The 18,253-nt window shown below is 44.7% G+C and overlaps 1 protein-coding gene across 1 annotated transcript; it reads left to right on the top strand.

Moving 5' to 3' along the window:
- The first annotated feature begins 13,731 nt into the window (after window positions 1-13,731).
- LOC121858210 (serine/threonine-protein kinase pkn2-like) lies at window positions 13,732-14,535 on the top strand. The gene has a single exon (XM_042354854.1). The coding sequence runs from the start codon at window positions 13,732-13,734 to the stop codon at window positions 14,533-14,535; it is 804 nt and encodes a 267-aa protein (XP_042210788.1).
- Window positions 14,536-18,253: the final 3,718 nt, after the last annotated feature.

Genomic DNA, 18,253 nt, shown 5'->3' with positions numbered 1-18,253 from the left:
TATGAATGCAGCCACCTTCACCTGATGGTATTGTCAATTCAATTTTAATTGTGTATTCCTTGATAGAGGAAGCAGGATCCTAGTGCTGTCACTAGGTAACCCTGTATAATAACACCAGAAGCATCTGGCAAGTGTGACAAGTATATACAGTATAAATATTATAAAGGGGCTTACTAAAGCCTAAGGAAGGAAGGATATTCCTATAACACATAATCAATGTTATTTACATAATATCTGGCCAGTATAGGGAGGATCATCGTCTCTCCGTCAGGGGGTCGTGGAGTGGTGGTCCAGGAGGCGTCACGGAAGCGTTGTGTGTGGGGACATCTTAGGAGGTAGTGGATAAGGGTGCGGCTGTCGGGTCTTCTGCATAATGCACAAGAGCATTGCTCAGGGGTTGCTGGGATACCAATCTCCCAAGCAAAGTCATACCCAATGATGATACGGGCAGCAATCACGTCCCCTTTCCGCGACCCGTCAGGAAGTTTATGGAGGACATCGTAACAGGTGGGCGGGGAGTCCATGGGGATGGCTGCTTCCCGAGCTTCTCTCTGTTTGCGGCGAATTTGGGCCTAAGCTGTAAAAGTGTTCGAGGAACAACGTAGTCAGGTGTGGCCTTGTTGCAGCCAGTCTTGGCAAGGCCATCTGCTGCCTCATTCCCCAAGATACAGACATGACTGGGTATCCATAGGAATGTCACAGGAGGCCTGCATCCTGAAGTGTGGATGTTAACCCTCGTATTCGGAGGATGAGGTCCTTATTTTCCCCTGATCCAAATGTGATGCCGTCGAGAGCAGACCTGGGATCACAGCAGACAAGCAAGGGGCAGAAACCATCTGCTTTTTCCTCAGCGAGAAGGGCAGCAACGAGGACTATTAGTTCAACCTGAGTGGAGGATGCCCGTCAGAAACTCTGAGAGACAGTTTGATAGGCTCAGGGGCATCAGGACGGGAGATGTAGACACCAGCCCCGGCCCCACCTATAGAGGACAACCCTACATGGGGACCAGTGGGCGATCCTGGAGAGGTGGTATTTGCAGAGAATAACAGGGTTCACTTGGGATTTCGGGAGCGGTCCACCGAGGGCAATCACTTCAGGTTGAAAATCCAGTCAGGGAGAAGGAGACGAACCAACAGCAGGGGTGACAACAATATCAGGCAGGAGGTCGTATTCATGGGGGCTCGGATGAGTGACCTTCGCCACTGTCTTCTAGATGGAGGTCGGCCTCAGATAGCAGGAGTCAAAATGGCTTGGACATAATTACCCCAAGGATCCCATAGAATAGAAACGGCAGTTTTTAGGTAAAACTCCTGGACACGATCCTGTAAGGGGAAAAGACCAGGTTCGGGTTATAGAGAAGTAGAGCGTGTACACTGAGGAGCCCCAAGGATGATACGAGCAGCTTTCCTCTGGATAACTTCGAGACGGTTGACAGCAGTCAGACTAATGTTGACGAGGGCAGGGGCGGCGTAGTCAACACAGGAATGGACAAAGGACTTGTACATGGTGAGAAGTACAGGTGTGGTGGCACCAAGGGAACCCCTGCACATGGTAGAGAGGGGAGCGAGACGCCGAAAGCATATGTCTCGAAGATAGCGGACTTCAGGGATCTGACAACGTGTGCGAGTTACATACACACCCAGGTATTTTGTCTCATTAACCCAGTCCAAGGGCGTTCCTGATAAGAGAAGGGGTGGAGGTACAACACGACCGTGCCACATGGCTTCTGTTTTCGCAATTGAAAGAAGGAAACCAAGTGAATCACACTCTCTGGAGACCAGATCAAGGGCTTCCTGCATGCTGAGGTAGTCAGGGGCTTGGAGGAGGACATCGTCAGCATATCCTGAGTGGACAACTTCTGTCGGCCACGGGAGAGATGCAATGGAGTTCATGAGAGTGTTAAACATAGTGGGACTCAGGACTCCACCTTGAGGGGTGCCGAGGTTCATTTCTTGAACAGGAGATATAGAGCCTTCAACGTGAACCCGGGCGTGACATCCAGTGAGGTAAGAGGCGATCCATTGAAGAAGTCTCCCTTTAACCCCTAACTGTACAAGTTCAGCTAAAATGAGGGCAGGCTGAGCCGTATCAAAGGCTCCCTTGATATCAAGGAAGAAGGAGACGCGGGCAGTCTGATGGCAATAAAAGGAAAAAATGGAGTGTTCTGTGCTGCGATGTTGTATGAAACCATTGAGGGAATTGTAGAAGCCGCCTATGGTGTGAAGAAGGCGACGATGGAGTATCCTCTCCATCGTCTTGCAAACACAGGAGGTAAGACTAATGGGTCGATATTTCACAGGATCTCCCGGCTTAGGGATGGGGATAATAGTGGCATTTTTCCAGTTAGACGGGAGAACCCCATGTTCATAAGACATATTGTAGAGAGCAAGCAAGGGGCCATTAGTAATATTAGTACAGGCGTTGAGGACGGAGTAGGTTATCTGATCATCCCCAGGAGAGATGTCTTTTCTAATGCGACGAGCACTGTCAAGCTCGAACTGTGTGATGGGATGATCAGTGGGGGCAGGGGAGGTAAGAGCAGCACGAACAACAGGCTCAGACGCATCGAAGCGAGCCTGCACTGCCTCCTGCATTGGATCTGGAAGTGCCTCAAAGGAGGAAGCTCGTGCCCAGTCCTCCATTAACGAGCAGTCAAGGGAGGCGGGGTCAGAGTGGGGAGGAGGCCTTCGACGAGTACCCCGTATAGCATTAATCCGATTCCATACATAAGAGGGTGACGACTGGAATGATAGAGACCCCGTGAAGGATAGCCAGTCCGCCTCACGAATCCGACGGCGCTCCTGAGTTGCAGAAGAGCATCAATTTTTTAAGTCTTCCCAGTCCTCTGGAGAGCGAGACCTCCGTATGGCAGAGTGGAGATCACGGGTTAGCTGACGGAGATGTCTCATGGCAGGTATACGATACCAGTAGTTGGTCGCACTTCTGGGGTGACGGGGAGGGCGTGGAGCGGTAGCGCGATTGACAGAGTCATACACGGCATCAACAAAATCAGCGCTGTAAGAGTCAAGGGACTGGGGGACAAAATAGGAATCCGCCCAGGTAGAAAGGTATTGGGTAAAGGAAGGAACAGCATCTTGTGTGAGACGAAGGCGAGGGGATCGATAAAGAGCTGATGTCGGGGCAGAGAAGGAGAGCCTGAGATGGGTAGTAACGGCAAGATGGTCACTATACAGAGCAGACTCGGTGCAGACGGTAGGATGAAAGGAGGTATGACTGTTCAAAAGTAAGCCAACATCAAGGAAACTATGGGGGAGATGAGTAGGATCGTCAGGACAAAGAAAGCGAACATCATTATCCCCATTAAGAAACTGTGAGTTATGTGATTCGTTAAGAGTACATGGCGTGGGATGATACGGAGTAAGAGTGGGATGGCGGGCATTAAAGTCGCCAAGAACAATAGTGGGAACCCCATCATGGAGGTAGTGAAGAACCTGGGGGTCCAGAGAATCACTCCTGAAATGAACATTGACTACACGAAGGGTCCGGTCACCAAGAGTAAGGGAGACAGAAAATAATTCAGACGGGGATCCATGTGAGTCAGGTGAAGGGAGACGAACAGATGGAATGGTGTTACACACAAGGGTGAGGAGGCCACGAGCCTGCCCACAGTACCGAGGCAGGGTGTAAACAGTATAGCCAGAGAGGCGGAGTGGAGTAACATCGTCTGTGATGGTTTCCTGAAGTAGAGCAACATCTACTTGATGGGAGAGCACAAACTGGGCGAGGTCTGTCCGGCGAGGTCTAAGTCCCTGGATGTTCCATTGTAAGAAGAGGAGGAAACGGCCTCCGGTGTGAGATGAGTCGGTGGGACTAGACGGGGCTCCAGAGGAGGTACCAAATTCTGTTGAGAAAAGTGGAGAGGGGGGAGTGGGAGAGCGAGGGATGGATCCTCCATCTCGGGAGATGGAAGGAGGCGGGTCGTCAGGGCTTGCAAAGTGCGCCCCTGTTGGGTCAGGGTGTCCAGAATGAGTTGTTGTTGCCTCTGTAATGTCGCAATTGTTTCCACAAACAAGTCGAGTTGGGCAGAGACAAGGTTGATTTGTTTGGAGTGGCAATCCAGACAGAGAGTGATTGTTTCCATAGAACCAACTTGGTGTACTTGTGCAAGAGCTGGAGGTGGCAGCGAGGATTGCCGAGGGCCCGACTGGGCATGTGGTGGTGGTAGCAACGGAGAGGGACGGTGAGGGTTCAGGTGAGAAAGATGTGGTGGTGGTGCTGGCGAAGGAAAGCTGGGGTCCGGGTGGGCAGGAGGTGGTGGTGACTGTGTGGCAGGGCCGGCAACGACCTTGTTCCAAGAATGGTAGGGAGAGGGAGGGAGGGGAGTGTAATGGGCCCCTGTCTCATCAACAGAACATATTATATAAATGGGTCAATACATCTGATATTATATTCAGATTCACCACCCTGTAACTTTCCACTGTCTATGAGTCAGACATGACTTGTACACGTGAGAGGGCAACTCTCCCAGGAGGTAGAGACCCATCGTCAGCATATCTGTAAGCCCCGCACAGCGAGGCCCTTACTCGAGTAGTCACTCACAAAAAGTTATATCGTAAGGACGTGACCTAACGTTTATAATACATAAATGGCGTCCCTTTCTCATTCACTCATATACAGTGGAACTTACGGTCGATCTACACTCAGGAATTATAGATACAATCCTTTTATAATAAAACAAGGAACTACAGTTTGGGTTTCGTTACTTAAACCCAAATAATAAATATATGTGAACGGCCTGGTTAATTGTACAAAAGAGCCGATTCATATAGGTGGCAAGCGGTGTGTACGGATTCTTAAACTGGTAGTCGTATCAAACCGTCTGTGTTTTTGGGAAAAACAAAAAACACACAACAGTGACGCGTTACATAATCCGAGTGTTTAAAACTATATCCCGTATCGAGACGATATTTAGTGAGTGCTCCTTATCTCTGTCACATACGAAACGTGCAAAATTCGTAATATACATATATTACAGCCTGTTGGTGAATATCCAGTTTGTGCTGGTTGAAGTAGACCCCACTCAGCATTTTCATGATACAGTGTTGCAGTGTTGAAGAAAGGTTTCATAACTTGGACTAACAATTGATATTTCACAAGTAGCTGAACAGTTTTGTTGTGTCGCCAGCGTTAATTACGAAGTTCCGGTGTCATCATACAGATCTCTATATATACGTAGACTGTGAAGACTTGGCACACGGCAGTTTCGCTAGCGACCTAGCAACGAACAGAGTGATAACCAATCATCAGCAGTTTCTGATCGACTGTGGAGAACCTCCCCTAGTTTGAAGTGGGCTCATCTCTCGCCAAGGTAGAAGCGTCTCTTCGTTGCCAAGGAAACCAAGAGCAGCGCGCGCATCACCAGGAAGAGGCCCGGCCCACCCTCCACACAAGACTCGACTTGGAACTCGGCTTGAAGGATCACATTTTCTATACAGACGTAACACCCTGTATAAATAGGTATTTAAATTACATAATTATACACACATGAACACGTTCGAGAGATATCTTCACACCTATAGGTTCGTCAGATAGGATTATTTCAATGATAAAGTGTCGAATGTAAAATTAATGTATTGAAATTCTATAATTTACAGTGGTTTAGATCTCTGTTTCCTTATTGATAGTTTAATTATTAACTACAATTCATATTCATTTATCTTGTAAATGAGAGGCAAGTAATCTGCTTTAACTGTTAATTATTCATTGACCCACAAGAGACTAATAGATAATTTTCTAAGTTTCACATATCTAGTGTTGATGACATTGCACACCTAGCGCAGCTGTTTGCTTATAACCAACTCGTCGATGATCAAGCACAGACTGACATTGACTTTGAGTCGGGAACACAGTTAGACGATTCGGTAGGAAGTAGTGAGAAAGTAATTGAGGAATCATTTGACGACTTAAACCGCCGTACTTTACGATCTGGTAATCAATATAGTACTTCACCTAAGTATACAAAAACAGTTACCCCTGTTACAGGTGATAGTGTGTCTCTTTCTAAATCAGTAACAACCTTATTAACCCAGCCTTCTGTTAGGATTAAGAATACTAACTTGCTTAATACTAACACTACAATGACTTCTTCTAACCCTCACGCCAGTACTACTACCACACCTAAACCTGATAATATTATTAATATCATGCAGCGTGGAGACTATGTACGAAATTTTACGGGTCAAGATGATTTTAGGGTCGCACATTTCATTCGTGCATGTGAAGATAACATGCGCACTGGTCAAATAACGACTGACGAAGACAAAAAGGCATATGTTCGTTCCCACATTACGCAGGGTTCTTATGCCGGTAGTCGTTTAAATGCTTTTGGTTTGCAGAGCCTTGATTATGAGAAATTTAAGCGAACGTTAATTGGAATCTTTGGGGGTAGGTCACAGCTGGGCCAGCTTCAATGGATCTTCAGATGGATGGATCGTTGTACGCCAGGGATACACAATGAAACGCCTGTCGACGCTGTCGACATCGCAGGCGAGATTTGCCAGGACATGCAAGCGACATTCCGGACCTCAGATTGGTACGACGATCAAGGTAATATGTCAGCGGACAATGTGGAAACGTTGATAGAGCTAATAAGTTTTCTGCTTTCCGTCCGTCGTCCTCTATATAGCCGGGCGCAAGAAGTACAGTATGAACCACCCCTGGATATGGTGGAGTACGCAAATAAGCTCTGTCCCCAGGCTACGGGCCCTTTAATGGCAAATTCCTTAATGGCACAGCCCTCAGTGACGTCACCGCAACCCTTGACGTCTATAGTGCAACCCCAGATGCCTCAGATGGCGCACATGTCTCCCTCCCAGACTCCTCATGAGACACACTTAGCTCCGATTGCACCTCCCCGCCTGACTTATTGTTACGAACCCCTCCACCCAGCACTACGAAGCACGCCATCTATTGTCCTGATCTACCTACCCAGCACCACGAGCAACGCCATCTAGGGACGAGACACGAGTATGACTCGTCTTAGTTACCACTCCGAGGTTTCCCTTCTCCATATCCTGGGTTGCGTCACCTCCTCAAAGTCTTCTTTGTCAGCTCCAATTCGAGGAGAGGGACTTGGCTCTGGGAAGTGACCACAGGATCATCTATCCTCTAAACCTACGTGCAGTGACTACCTACCGTCTTCTACAATACTCAGCCTTACTCGTCAGCCATCTCAGCTCCTCACTTAAGTACTATTATCTTGTATTAATTTCCCCACGTCCACTTGCTTCGAGATTGTTTTATGTTTATTAATATGTATATACTGTTAATGTTTAGGTTAAGTTTGGTTAAGGGTAATTTATAAGCTGAATATTTTGTTAAGGGATTTATGGTACTCTATTATATACAACGAAAACTCGCATCCTTTGTCTACCCTTTTATAGTCCGATTGTCTTTGTTTTTTTTTATTGTTGTTACCTGTTGGGATCTGGGTAGACGTATAACTATATTCTAAATCCCCAACTCGTAACAAATGGCGACCGTGACAGGATACGACCTTAAGTACCATATTCCTTCCTCCCTTGTTACTCAGTGTTAATTATTCCTCCCAGTCACTTCTGTTCACAATTGCTTTACGGTGGTTTAAAGTTTCCTTCATATGTGTGTGCATATATTGGTATTATCGTACAGTAAGAGTGACAGACGTAGGATATTAGGTTCCAAGTGTCATAAGGCTTACCTGTTATTACACGTGGCAGTTGTGTAGTAAGTCTTATCGAGTGTGGGAAGAATCCGGATCTGTTTAATGCCGTACCCTCACTCCAGAGTAGGTTGTTCCATAGTCACTAGTTTACGGTGAAGTGATATCTTGGGACGCCCCGCTCTACCAGGACCCCATAATTATAAAGCCTCAATTATTGTTCTTCTCATTATCTCATTCAGGGTCAATCATACCATTTATCAGGGTTGTTAATCCGGATCTTTATATTAATGCCGTAATACGCCCTACCTCTTTCAAGTATATCAGGGTTGTTAATCCGGATCTTTATATTTATGCCGTAATACGCCCTACCTCTTTCAAGTCTCTTATCCTTATCTAAGGATCTTCTCGGAAGAACAATAATCATAAGTGTAATTTCCCTAGGTATAACTTGGTTAGTTTTCGGGACTTTCTGGTTATCCAATGCCGTGATATTTTCTAGGGTTATCCACTTATCTTATCTTTGGACCATTAGTTAATTTATCCTATTTTTCTTAACAATGGCCACCTCAGGTTTTGATCTCCAGGATTTTATTGAAAATCCTTCCGTAGCTAAATTACGTGTTAATATCCTGAAGAAAGAATGGAAAGAAATGGCCAACTATTATAATATCCCATTTTCACAGCAACTGACTAAGGAAATGTTAAAAAATCATGTGATTGAAGTGCTGGTTCAACATGAAGTTTTAAAAGAATCCGCTGTTGACAGATTAACGCCCATGTCCAAGAAACTTCAACCACCATCCACCACCCCTCCTCACTCAGAAGTTGCTTCAGGTCTGGCTAGCCCTCGAGAAAAAACACAACGAATAGACGCCTTAGAACTAGAACGAGCAAGGTTCGAGTTCCAAATCAAAATGAAAGAACTAGAGTTGGAACAGGCCAAGTTGAAGGAGGCCAAGTTGGAGCAGGCCAAGTTGGAGCAGCAGGCCAAGTTGGAGCCTGAAGAAAGGTCGGAACAGGCCAAGTTGCAGCATGAAGAAAAGTTGGAACAGGCCAGGTCGGAACAGGCCAAGTTGGAGCAGGAGGTTAGACTGAAAGAACTACAGGTAAGAGAGATAGAAGTCACCTTAACATCGGAGTTTAGATCAAAAGAAGTGGCATTAAGAGAGAAACTAGCTGCTTTTAACCCTGCTACTGCTTCTTCCCTTGTTCCCGGGTTTGATGAATCCGATATGGACGGGTCATTTAGGACTTTTGAGAAAATAGCCGGGAAGAATGAGTGGCCCAAGGACCAGTGGGTGTCAGTGTTAGTTCCTAAATTATATGGTAAGGCTCGTAGAGTTTATAATTGTTTAGACCAGACTGATGACTATGATAACGTAAAAAAGAATATCCTCACCTCTTATGCTATCACGCCAGATGGATACCGGCAGAAGTTTCGTAAACTAACCAAACCATTTTCACACACCTTTGTTGAGTTTGCTCAAGAAAAGCTTAGGTTTTTAAGAAGTGGTTAGAGGCTACAGAGACCTCCACATTTCAGGATTTGTTAAATTTGGTAGTCCTGGAGGAGTGGAAGAGCAAGATACCATTTCACATCTTGAAGCATGTGGAGGAGCGTGGAGAGGTTAATTTAGGACGTGCTGCTGAGCTGGCTGATCACGTGCACGCTTTGTTGGGTGGAGTCACTGGGCAGTAGGGCAGTAGGTACTTCCCGACTTGTGGGTCCTCCTCTGATGATAACCTTGGGAACGTGGTGGTAGGTCGAAAGGTCCACCTACTCCCCCCGATGCAACCAAGCTTACTTGTTCTTACTGTAAAAACCCAGGCCATACGATCCAGACTTGTAAACACCCAAAGTGTCGAATTGCTAAAAGTAGTTCCCTGGATCCCAAATCCAAACCAATAGCAAACACCAATGTGGAAAGGCCCCATCAGGATCTCTTCTCTTCATTCACCTATGAGGAAAAAATTTCAATCATGGAGGGGTCTCGTTCTTTCCCTATTCGTATACTACGTGATACGGGCGCAGCACAATCTATCCTCCTGTTTAACGTCATTCCTGATATATCTACCGCATTTACTAATGAGAGTGTTCTAATTTCGGATCTCTCATCCCATTCTTCCTATCCTTTAGCTAAAGTGCACCTCCAATGTCCCTTGATTACTGGGGAAGTGCAAATAGCCATTAGGAAAGACCCAATGCCTGTGTGCAGCATTCATTTATTATTGGGTAATGACTTGGTAGGAGATCTAGTGGTTCCTAACATAAAGACAGTCGACTCTCCCTTGCCTGTCAACTCCACCACTGACCTTAAAGAAACTATTCCTCATCTTTTCCCATCTTGTGCTGTCACCCGGTCACAGAGTGTGCGAAATGGGCCCTCTTCATCTAAAACCACCTCTAATATCTTCCTACCCACAGAAGATCTGTACAATAAGACCATTAGTAAGGAGGAGCTCGTTAAAGCCCAACAATCTGATCCATCTTTGACTAAACTTCATCATGCAGCAGTTGAGGGTAAAGATTTTAACACCCTTCCGTGTTTTTATTATCATGAAGGGGTTTTGATGAGGGCCTATAGGCCCCCTGAGCTTGCCCATCTAGACACGTGGTCTGAAATACATCAAGTGGTAATTCCCACCTCAGTCAGACCAGCATTAATTGCCCTTGCCCATGATGGTATTTCAGGACATTTGGTAATCCTGAAAACATATAAAAAGCTCCTCCAACACTATTATTGGCCTGGACTTAGGAAGGATGTGTCAAAATACCTAAAATCTTGTCATATTTGTCAAATGGTAGGAAAACCAAATGAAAGTATACCAGCAGCTCCCATTAAGCCCATCCCAGTATTTTCTACACCATTTGAAAAGATTGTTGTGGATTGTGTGGGCCCATTACCAAAGACTAAGAAGGGAAATCAATTCCTGCTCACAGTTATGGATACCAGTACACATTATCCTGAGGCTTTTCCCCTTAAAAGCATCATTTCAAAAAACGTAATCAAACATCTTTTGCACCTTTTCACTTCAGTGGGCATTCCTAAAGAGATCCAATCCGATCAGGGCACCAATTTTACGAGCAATCTTTTCAAACAGGTGATGAAAGACCTCAGTGTGGACCATTGTACATCTTCGGCTTACCACCCACAATCCCAAGGTTGCTTGGAACGGTTCCATCAAACTTTCAAATCAATGATAAAAAAATACTGTATAGAACACCAAAAGGAATGGGATGAAAGCATAGACTTGTTACTCTTTGCCATCAGGGAATGTCCCCAGGAGTCATTGGGTTTCTCCCCGTTCGAGTTACTATATGGGAGACAAATTAGGGGACCCCTTAAAATAGTAAAGGAGCAGTGGTTTGACACTCCATCTATTAAGCCCGCAACAGTTTCCCAATACATTGACACTTTAAGGGACAAATTAACTGAAGTCCGAACCATTGCTCAGTCAAACTTAAAAAAAGTCCAAGAAAAAATGGTGAAGTCCCAACCTAAATTAGTTAAAGGATCATTTTCTCCAGGTGACAAAGTGTTACTCTTTCTACCCATTCCAGGCTCTCCCCTTAAAAGCAAGTTTACTGGTCCCTATATAGTTGCTAATAAACTATCTCCTCTCAACTATATAGTCCATACTCTGATCATAGAAAAGATTCACAACTTGTTCACATTAATCTCATGAAACTTTACCATTCCAGGCAGTCAGAAGACATCCCAGAAATTTTATAAGTCAACCATGTATTGCACTTTACGGTTTATCAGGCCGGAGCCGGAGACAGATGACATGGACCTGTGGAGGGTAGACTTCCCTCTACTAAAAGCCCTGCTAACAGTCACATACTCAACAACTTGGTTAGTATTTCTGTTCTAGATCCATCTGACAAAAGATCTCACTGGTTATTATCAACATTTCACAAAGTCATCCAGAGCCTCGGGGTTTTGCAATATCTTAAACGATATTAAGCTAATCTCAGATGATGTACAACATTAGGCAATCAGCCTATCGACTAAATCCACAAAAAAAAAGATTATGAAAAAGGAGGTAGATTTTTTGTTAAAACATAACTTAGCTGAGCCTAGTACCTCCCCCTGGGCTTCACCTTGCCTTCTCATTCCAAAACCCGATGGCACTTTTCATTTCTGTACCGATTATCGTAAAGTGAACCAGGTCACTGTCTCAGACTCCTACCCTTTACCTTTGATTGAAGATATAATAGACAGCATAGGCTGTGCCAAATTTATCAGTACCGTGGACCTGTTGAAAGGATATTACCAAGTGGGACTCACGGATAGGGCAAAAATAATCTCGACATTTATAACTCCATTTGGTCTTTTTCAATATTTGGTTATGGCGTTTGGCTTTTCTAATGCTCCGGCCACATTCCAGAGGGCCATCAACTTCCTAATTCAGGACCTAGGTGGGACGTTCGCCTACCTGGATGACCTGGTGGCGGTGGTGTCGGACTGGCTGGGACGAACATCTGGTGCGTTGGAATACTGTTTGCATGACTGCAGGGCTAGTTCACCATAAACCTGGCTAAATCTGCTTTTGGCCGGGCCTCCGGTAACACCTGGGACATATCGTTGGGCATGGTATGGGTGAGACCCAGGACGCAAACGTTAGAGCCATCTTGTCCTTCTCAAGGACGAGGAAGGAACTCATGCGCTTCCTGGGGATGTGCGGCTACTACCGTCGATTTCTTGATAACTTCTCCAGCGTGGCGGACCTCTGAACCTTCAGTTCTGCGGTCCCGTACATCTGGAACCAGAAATGCGACCAATCTTTCCACCGCCTCAAAGCCTTCCTTGCCTCCAAGCCTGTAGTCCACCCCCCTGACTACACCTCGCCCTTCCATCTGCAAATCGACGCTAGCGGTGTCGGAGTGGGGCTGTGCTCCTACAACCCGACCCAACCACTGATGTCCTTCACCCTGTGGCATACTACTCCGCCAAGTTGAAAAAACATCAGACCAACTACTCGACCATAGAAAAGGAGGCCCTGGCTCTGGTGTTGTAATAACCCTTTCACGTTCATCAAACCAACAGACCTCCAACCAGCGAATCCTCCGCTGGAATATCCTCGCAACCCTATAATCTACAAGTCCGGCACATAAAGGGGGTTGACAACCTGATTGCAGACTCCTTATCCCGAGCTCCAGTGGAAATGCAGCAGCTACTCTCCAGACGCACCAGTTGATCACCTCCTTCGCGACCGCGCTACGGAGGTCTTTGGAGGGGGGGTGTGTTACGAACCCCTCCACCCAGCACTACGAACCACGCCATCTATTGTCCTGAGCTACCTACCCAGCACCACGAGCAACGCCATCTAGGGACGAGACACGAGTATGACTCGTCTTAGTTAACACTCCGGGGTTTCCCTTCTCCATATCCTGGTTGTTGCGTCACCTCCTCAAAGTCTTCTTTGTCAGCTCCAATTCGAGGAGAGAGCACTTGGCTCTGGGAAGTGACCACAGGATCATCTATCCTCTAAACCTACGTCGCAGTGACTACCTACCGTCTTCTACAATACTCAGCCTTACTCGTCAGCCATCTCAGCTCCCCACTTAAGTACTTTTATCTTGTATTGCCTCCCCCACGTCCACTTGCTTCAAAATGGTTTATGTTGTATTAATATGTATATACTGTTAATGTTTAGGTTAAGTTTGGTTAAGGGTAATTTGTAAGCTGAATATTTTGTTAAGGAATTTATGGTACTTTATTATACACAACGAAAACTCGCATCCTTTGTCTACCCTTTTATAGTCCGATTGTCTTTGTTTTTTTGTTTTTTGTTACCTGTTGGGATCTGGGTAGACGTATAACTATATTCTAAATCCCCAACTCGTAACAAGATATAAACTACAATATCACTACATCTACACTACAGCACATCTACACTACAGCAGAACATTACATCACTATCACTACACTATAAGTCACTCTTTTCTTGTGAATCTTTTGTCACATGTGAAAATTCCAACCTTATTATATGTTCAGTTACACTTTACCCCCCGAAAAAAAAGTTTACCTCATTAGCTTCATCTCAATAACTTTCCAAATAAGATGGTAGAAGAGATGACTAGCTACCAAGAGGGATCACACCTGGTGGAGTTCGGTTATGCCGACTTTGAAAAAATATTCAAAAAGACCGGTATTTTGGGCGAAGGGGTCAGTGGCGAAGTATTGCTGGGAGAGTTTTTCAACAGACCTGCCTGCGCTAAAATAGGAGTAAGCCATGGCGTCAACAACATCTTTAAAAGTGAGATAGAAAACAATTTAAAAATAAATGGCGCTGGTGGATCCCCCATCCTGCTGGGGTCGTGCATCGATTACCCGGTAATGATCTTCTCAGTCTGCCAGGGTCAATCATTGTACGACATTATCGATAATTTATTTGTTTTATCTCCCACCCGGTCGATAAACCTCTTCCTACCCATAGCTGAAGGCCTAGCCGAGGTACACAGCCGGGGTATCATCCATAATGACATTAAAGGGGATAATGTTCTGCTGGAGAAGAATCCCGATGGATCCTTCACCTCCCACCTTATCGATTTTGGCTTATCAAGAGTCGAAGGTGGCCACCTGACCTTACGCAGCAACCCGTACGGGAGCCATTACGCCCCCGAGCTATTTAAAGGTCAACCCTGCACCCCGGCCAGCGACATTTATTCGCTTGCAGTGATGATCTCCGACACCCAAAATACCTTTGACAACCTCTGGCTGCCAGGGGTTAAAGACCTGTGCAAGAAAATGCTCTGCCGCAGCCCACAGCACCGCCCAAGTCTCGCTAAAGTGATTGAAGTTTTTAAGCAGTCCCTCGAGGAGCTCTCCCTTGAGGTGCTCTCCCCCTCCAAGACACACCACTGATACAACATGTACAGTAGGCCTATATATCAGATGCCACTGAGAGCTCATGCTCTCACTTGGCTGAGCCATGTCAATATCGTCACAATAGTCCATTCTGTATATTATTATGGGTAAATAAACGGTTAAATATAAATATTATCAATATGAATATCCTCCTCCTCCACGCACCAACAGCCTTTGTAAGAGATAAACACACCATTACCCCTTCTACAGCTACTACTGTTTAGTGGGAATAGTAATAGTTTCATTTTTGCATTGTACCTGTAAATAAATGAAATAAATAAATAATTAAATTTTAACCTACAACTCAGAAATTGACTTTTTATCCTTTACACATGTGCGTAACTAATGATGTTCTACCACAGTTGACAGATCACCTGAAGACTTGTACCTGATCATTAAATACCTTAACGCTAACCGAATATAACCCAATCCAGCCTAACTCAGCCTAACATAACTCAACCCAAACCAACCTACCATAGCATTACATAACATAACCTAACTCAGCCTAACATAACTCAACCCAAACAACCTACCATAGCATTACATAACATAACCTAACCTAACCCAGCCTAACATAACTCAACCCAAACCAACCTACCATAGCATTACATAACATAACCTAACTCAGCCTAACATAACTCAACCCAAACCAACCTACCATAGCATTACATAACATAACCTAACCTAACCCAGCCTAACATAACTCAACCCAAACCAACCTACTATAGCATTACATAACATAACCTAACCTAACCCAGCCTAACATAACTCAACCCAAACCAACCTACCATAGCATTACATAACCTAACCTAACTCAGCCTAACATAACTCAACCCAAACCAACCTACCATAGCATTACATAACATAACCTAACCTAACCCAGCCTAACATAACTCAACCCAAACCAACCTACCATAGCATTACATAACCTAACCTAACCCAGCCTAACATAACTCAACCCAAACCAACCTACCATAGCATTACATAACATAACCTAACTCAGCTATGCTCAGCCCAAACCAACCTGCCATAGCATTACATAACATAACTAACTCGGCCTAACGTTAACTCCTTCAAACCCAGCCTGCTGCTGGCATTACCTTATACTGCTTCTTCTTGGCCTATTGCTCAACCCAAACCAACCTGCATTGCATAACGCAACTATCAGCCTAACGTAACTCAACCCAAACCAACCTACCGCATGGCATTTACACCGCGCAAACCTAACCTGCTCAGCCTAACATAGCGTCAGCAAACCAACCTGTAGCGTTACATAACGTAACCTAACCTAACTGACCTAACATAACTCCTTCAAACCAACCTACCATGGCATTTTACGCCAACATAACTAACTCAGCTAACGCTCAACCCAAACCAACCTGCCGTAGCATTGCATAACATAACCTGTCAGCTTCTTATCAACTCAACCCAAACCAACCTACCATAGCATTACATAACATAACCTAACCTAACCCAGCCTAACATAACTCAACCCAAACCAACCTACCATAGCATTACATAACATAACCTAACTCAGCCTAACATAACTCAACCCAAACCAACCTACCATAGCATTACATAACATAACCTAACCTAACCCAGCCTAACATAACTCAACCCAAACCAACCTACCATAGCATTACATAACATAACCTAACCTAACCCAGCCTAACATAACTCAACCCAAACCAACCTACCATAGCATTACATAACCTAACCTAACCCAGCCTAACATACGAATGGAGGAAACTGCAGCGGGCCTATTGGCCCATACTGGGCATTCCCATTTACACCCAACCCCTATTGCTTATATATCCATCCAACCTGTTTGAAGCTATCCAGCGTATTCGAGTTAATGATGGTGTTTGGTAACTTGTTCCAGTCGTCCACTACTCTATTTCCAAACCAATGTTTACCTATTTCGCGCCTAAATCTAAATTTGTCTAATTTAAAACTATTGTTACGAGTTTGCTCCTGGTTGGATAGTTTGAGTTCCTTTGTAATGTCCGCTTTGTTCAGCCCTGACTTTCCATTTATACACCTCGATCATATCGCCCCTCGCCCTACGTCTCTCGAGGGAGTGCAAATTAAGAAGCTTTAACCTTTCTCTGTACTCAAGGTTCCTAATGCCCGGGATTAGTCTTGTCATTCTCCTCTGAATTCTTTCCAAGGATTCTATGTCCATTCTGTAATACTGTGGCCAGAATTGAACTGCGTAACCCAAATGAGGTCTCACAAGCGCAAGATATAGTTTTAAGATGACCTCGCTAGTCTTGTAATTAAGAATCATTTAACGTCCCCTTTGTTTTTACAGGAAATATATTTTTATGGTGTATTTTGGTGTGTTTGTGTGTATGTGCGGATCTTCATCTTCTCTGGAAAATCCCCATTTATGAAAAAATCTCTGAAACTTACAGAACTAATACGTCAAAGAAACCTGACCTAACCTTACCTAACTTCCTAGCAGGAGGCCCCGCCCCCAGACCCCTGCCATATTAAACAGAAAGTATTTTTTGATATCTGGTACTAGTGAAAGCAACTTGGTGGAGGGGTCAGCGTGTAATTTTACCTGTTTAGTGGACATGAGAGTACTGAACGGGTCGGTTGTAAACACACAGATGACACGCGGTGACTTTGCAGATTTCCCGAGGAATATTTACAGTAAATAATTCATCTTTCGCCATTTCTTCCAAAATAATGACCATCCAAGAATGTTGAAATGTAACGTAACCTATATCTAAAGTCCAAGAAATAAAACATTAACTCTTTCTATAGAAACTGGCGGAAACGTTAAAACGAATCTTAACCAGTGACTTAATATCAAGAAATCTAGGAGTGAGTGACTATAACATCAGTTCATAACACTTTTCCCTCTCCTCACCCTTATCGATATATTTCTGGACATTTCTAAAGCCTTTGATACTGTCGACCATACCCTCCTCCTGTCAAAGCTTGAACATTACGGCGTTAGGGGCCTGTCCCACAATTGGTTTACGTCATATCTGTCCAACAGGAAGCAGTATGTCTGCTACAATAATCATCAATCTGACTCCTCACCAATTTTGTATGGCATCCCCCCAAGGTTTCATTCTCGGTCCTGTGCTGGTCTTGTTGTACATAAATGATATAGTTCACGCCAGCGCACTCGTAAAATACAACTTATTTGCCGACGATAGTAACCTTTATGCCAGCACTGAACACTGAATTGACTAAAGTCAGGACCTGGGTAACACGTAATAAACTGACTTTAAACTTTGACAAAAAAAACCCACAACACGATCATTCACAGAAGGAAAAACTTACCCCCAGACTTGGACACCCTGTACCTTGGAAATACAATCTTCAAACGTGAACAAAATATTTAATTCCTCAGAGTTATTGTTGATGATAAACTTAGCAGGAGGAACCACATCAAGCCATTCAAAGTAAAGTCAATAAACAGTGCTGTATTTTGTGTCAAACTCGACAGTCACTCACTCTCACAGCAATGAAAGAAATCTATCATAATCTTGCTTACCAACACCTGATACACTGTCACACACTATGGGGGGCCTCTGGCTCTTCAGAAACACAACCCCTGATCACTGCACAGAAGAGAGTTGTGCGGACAATGACCTACTTGAAAAAACTGATCACACTATCAAACAATTTGCTAAATTGAAAATGTTAAAATTCCAAGATATTAACACCTACTGCTGTGCCCTATTTGTTTACA

The sequence above is a fragment of the Homarus americanus genome, unplaced genomic scaffold (assembly GCF_018991925.1).
Source record: "Homarus americanus isolate GMGI-L3 unplaced genomic scaffold, GMGI_Hamer_2.0 scaffold32602, whole genome shotgun sequence".
NCBI classification, from domain to species: domain Eukaryota; kingdom Metazoa; phylum Arthropoda; class Malacostraca; order Decapoda; family Nephropidae; genus Homarus; species Homarus americanus.
Note: the sequence above shows the minus strand (reverse complement) of the source record. Positions and strands in the feature narration are given on the sequence as shown.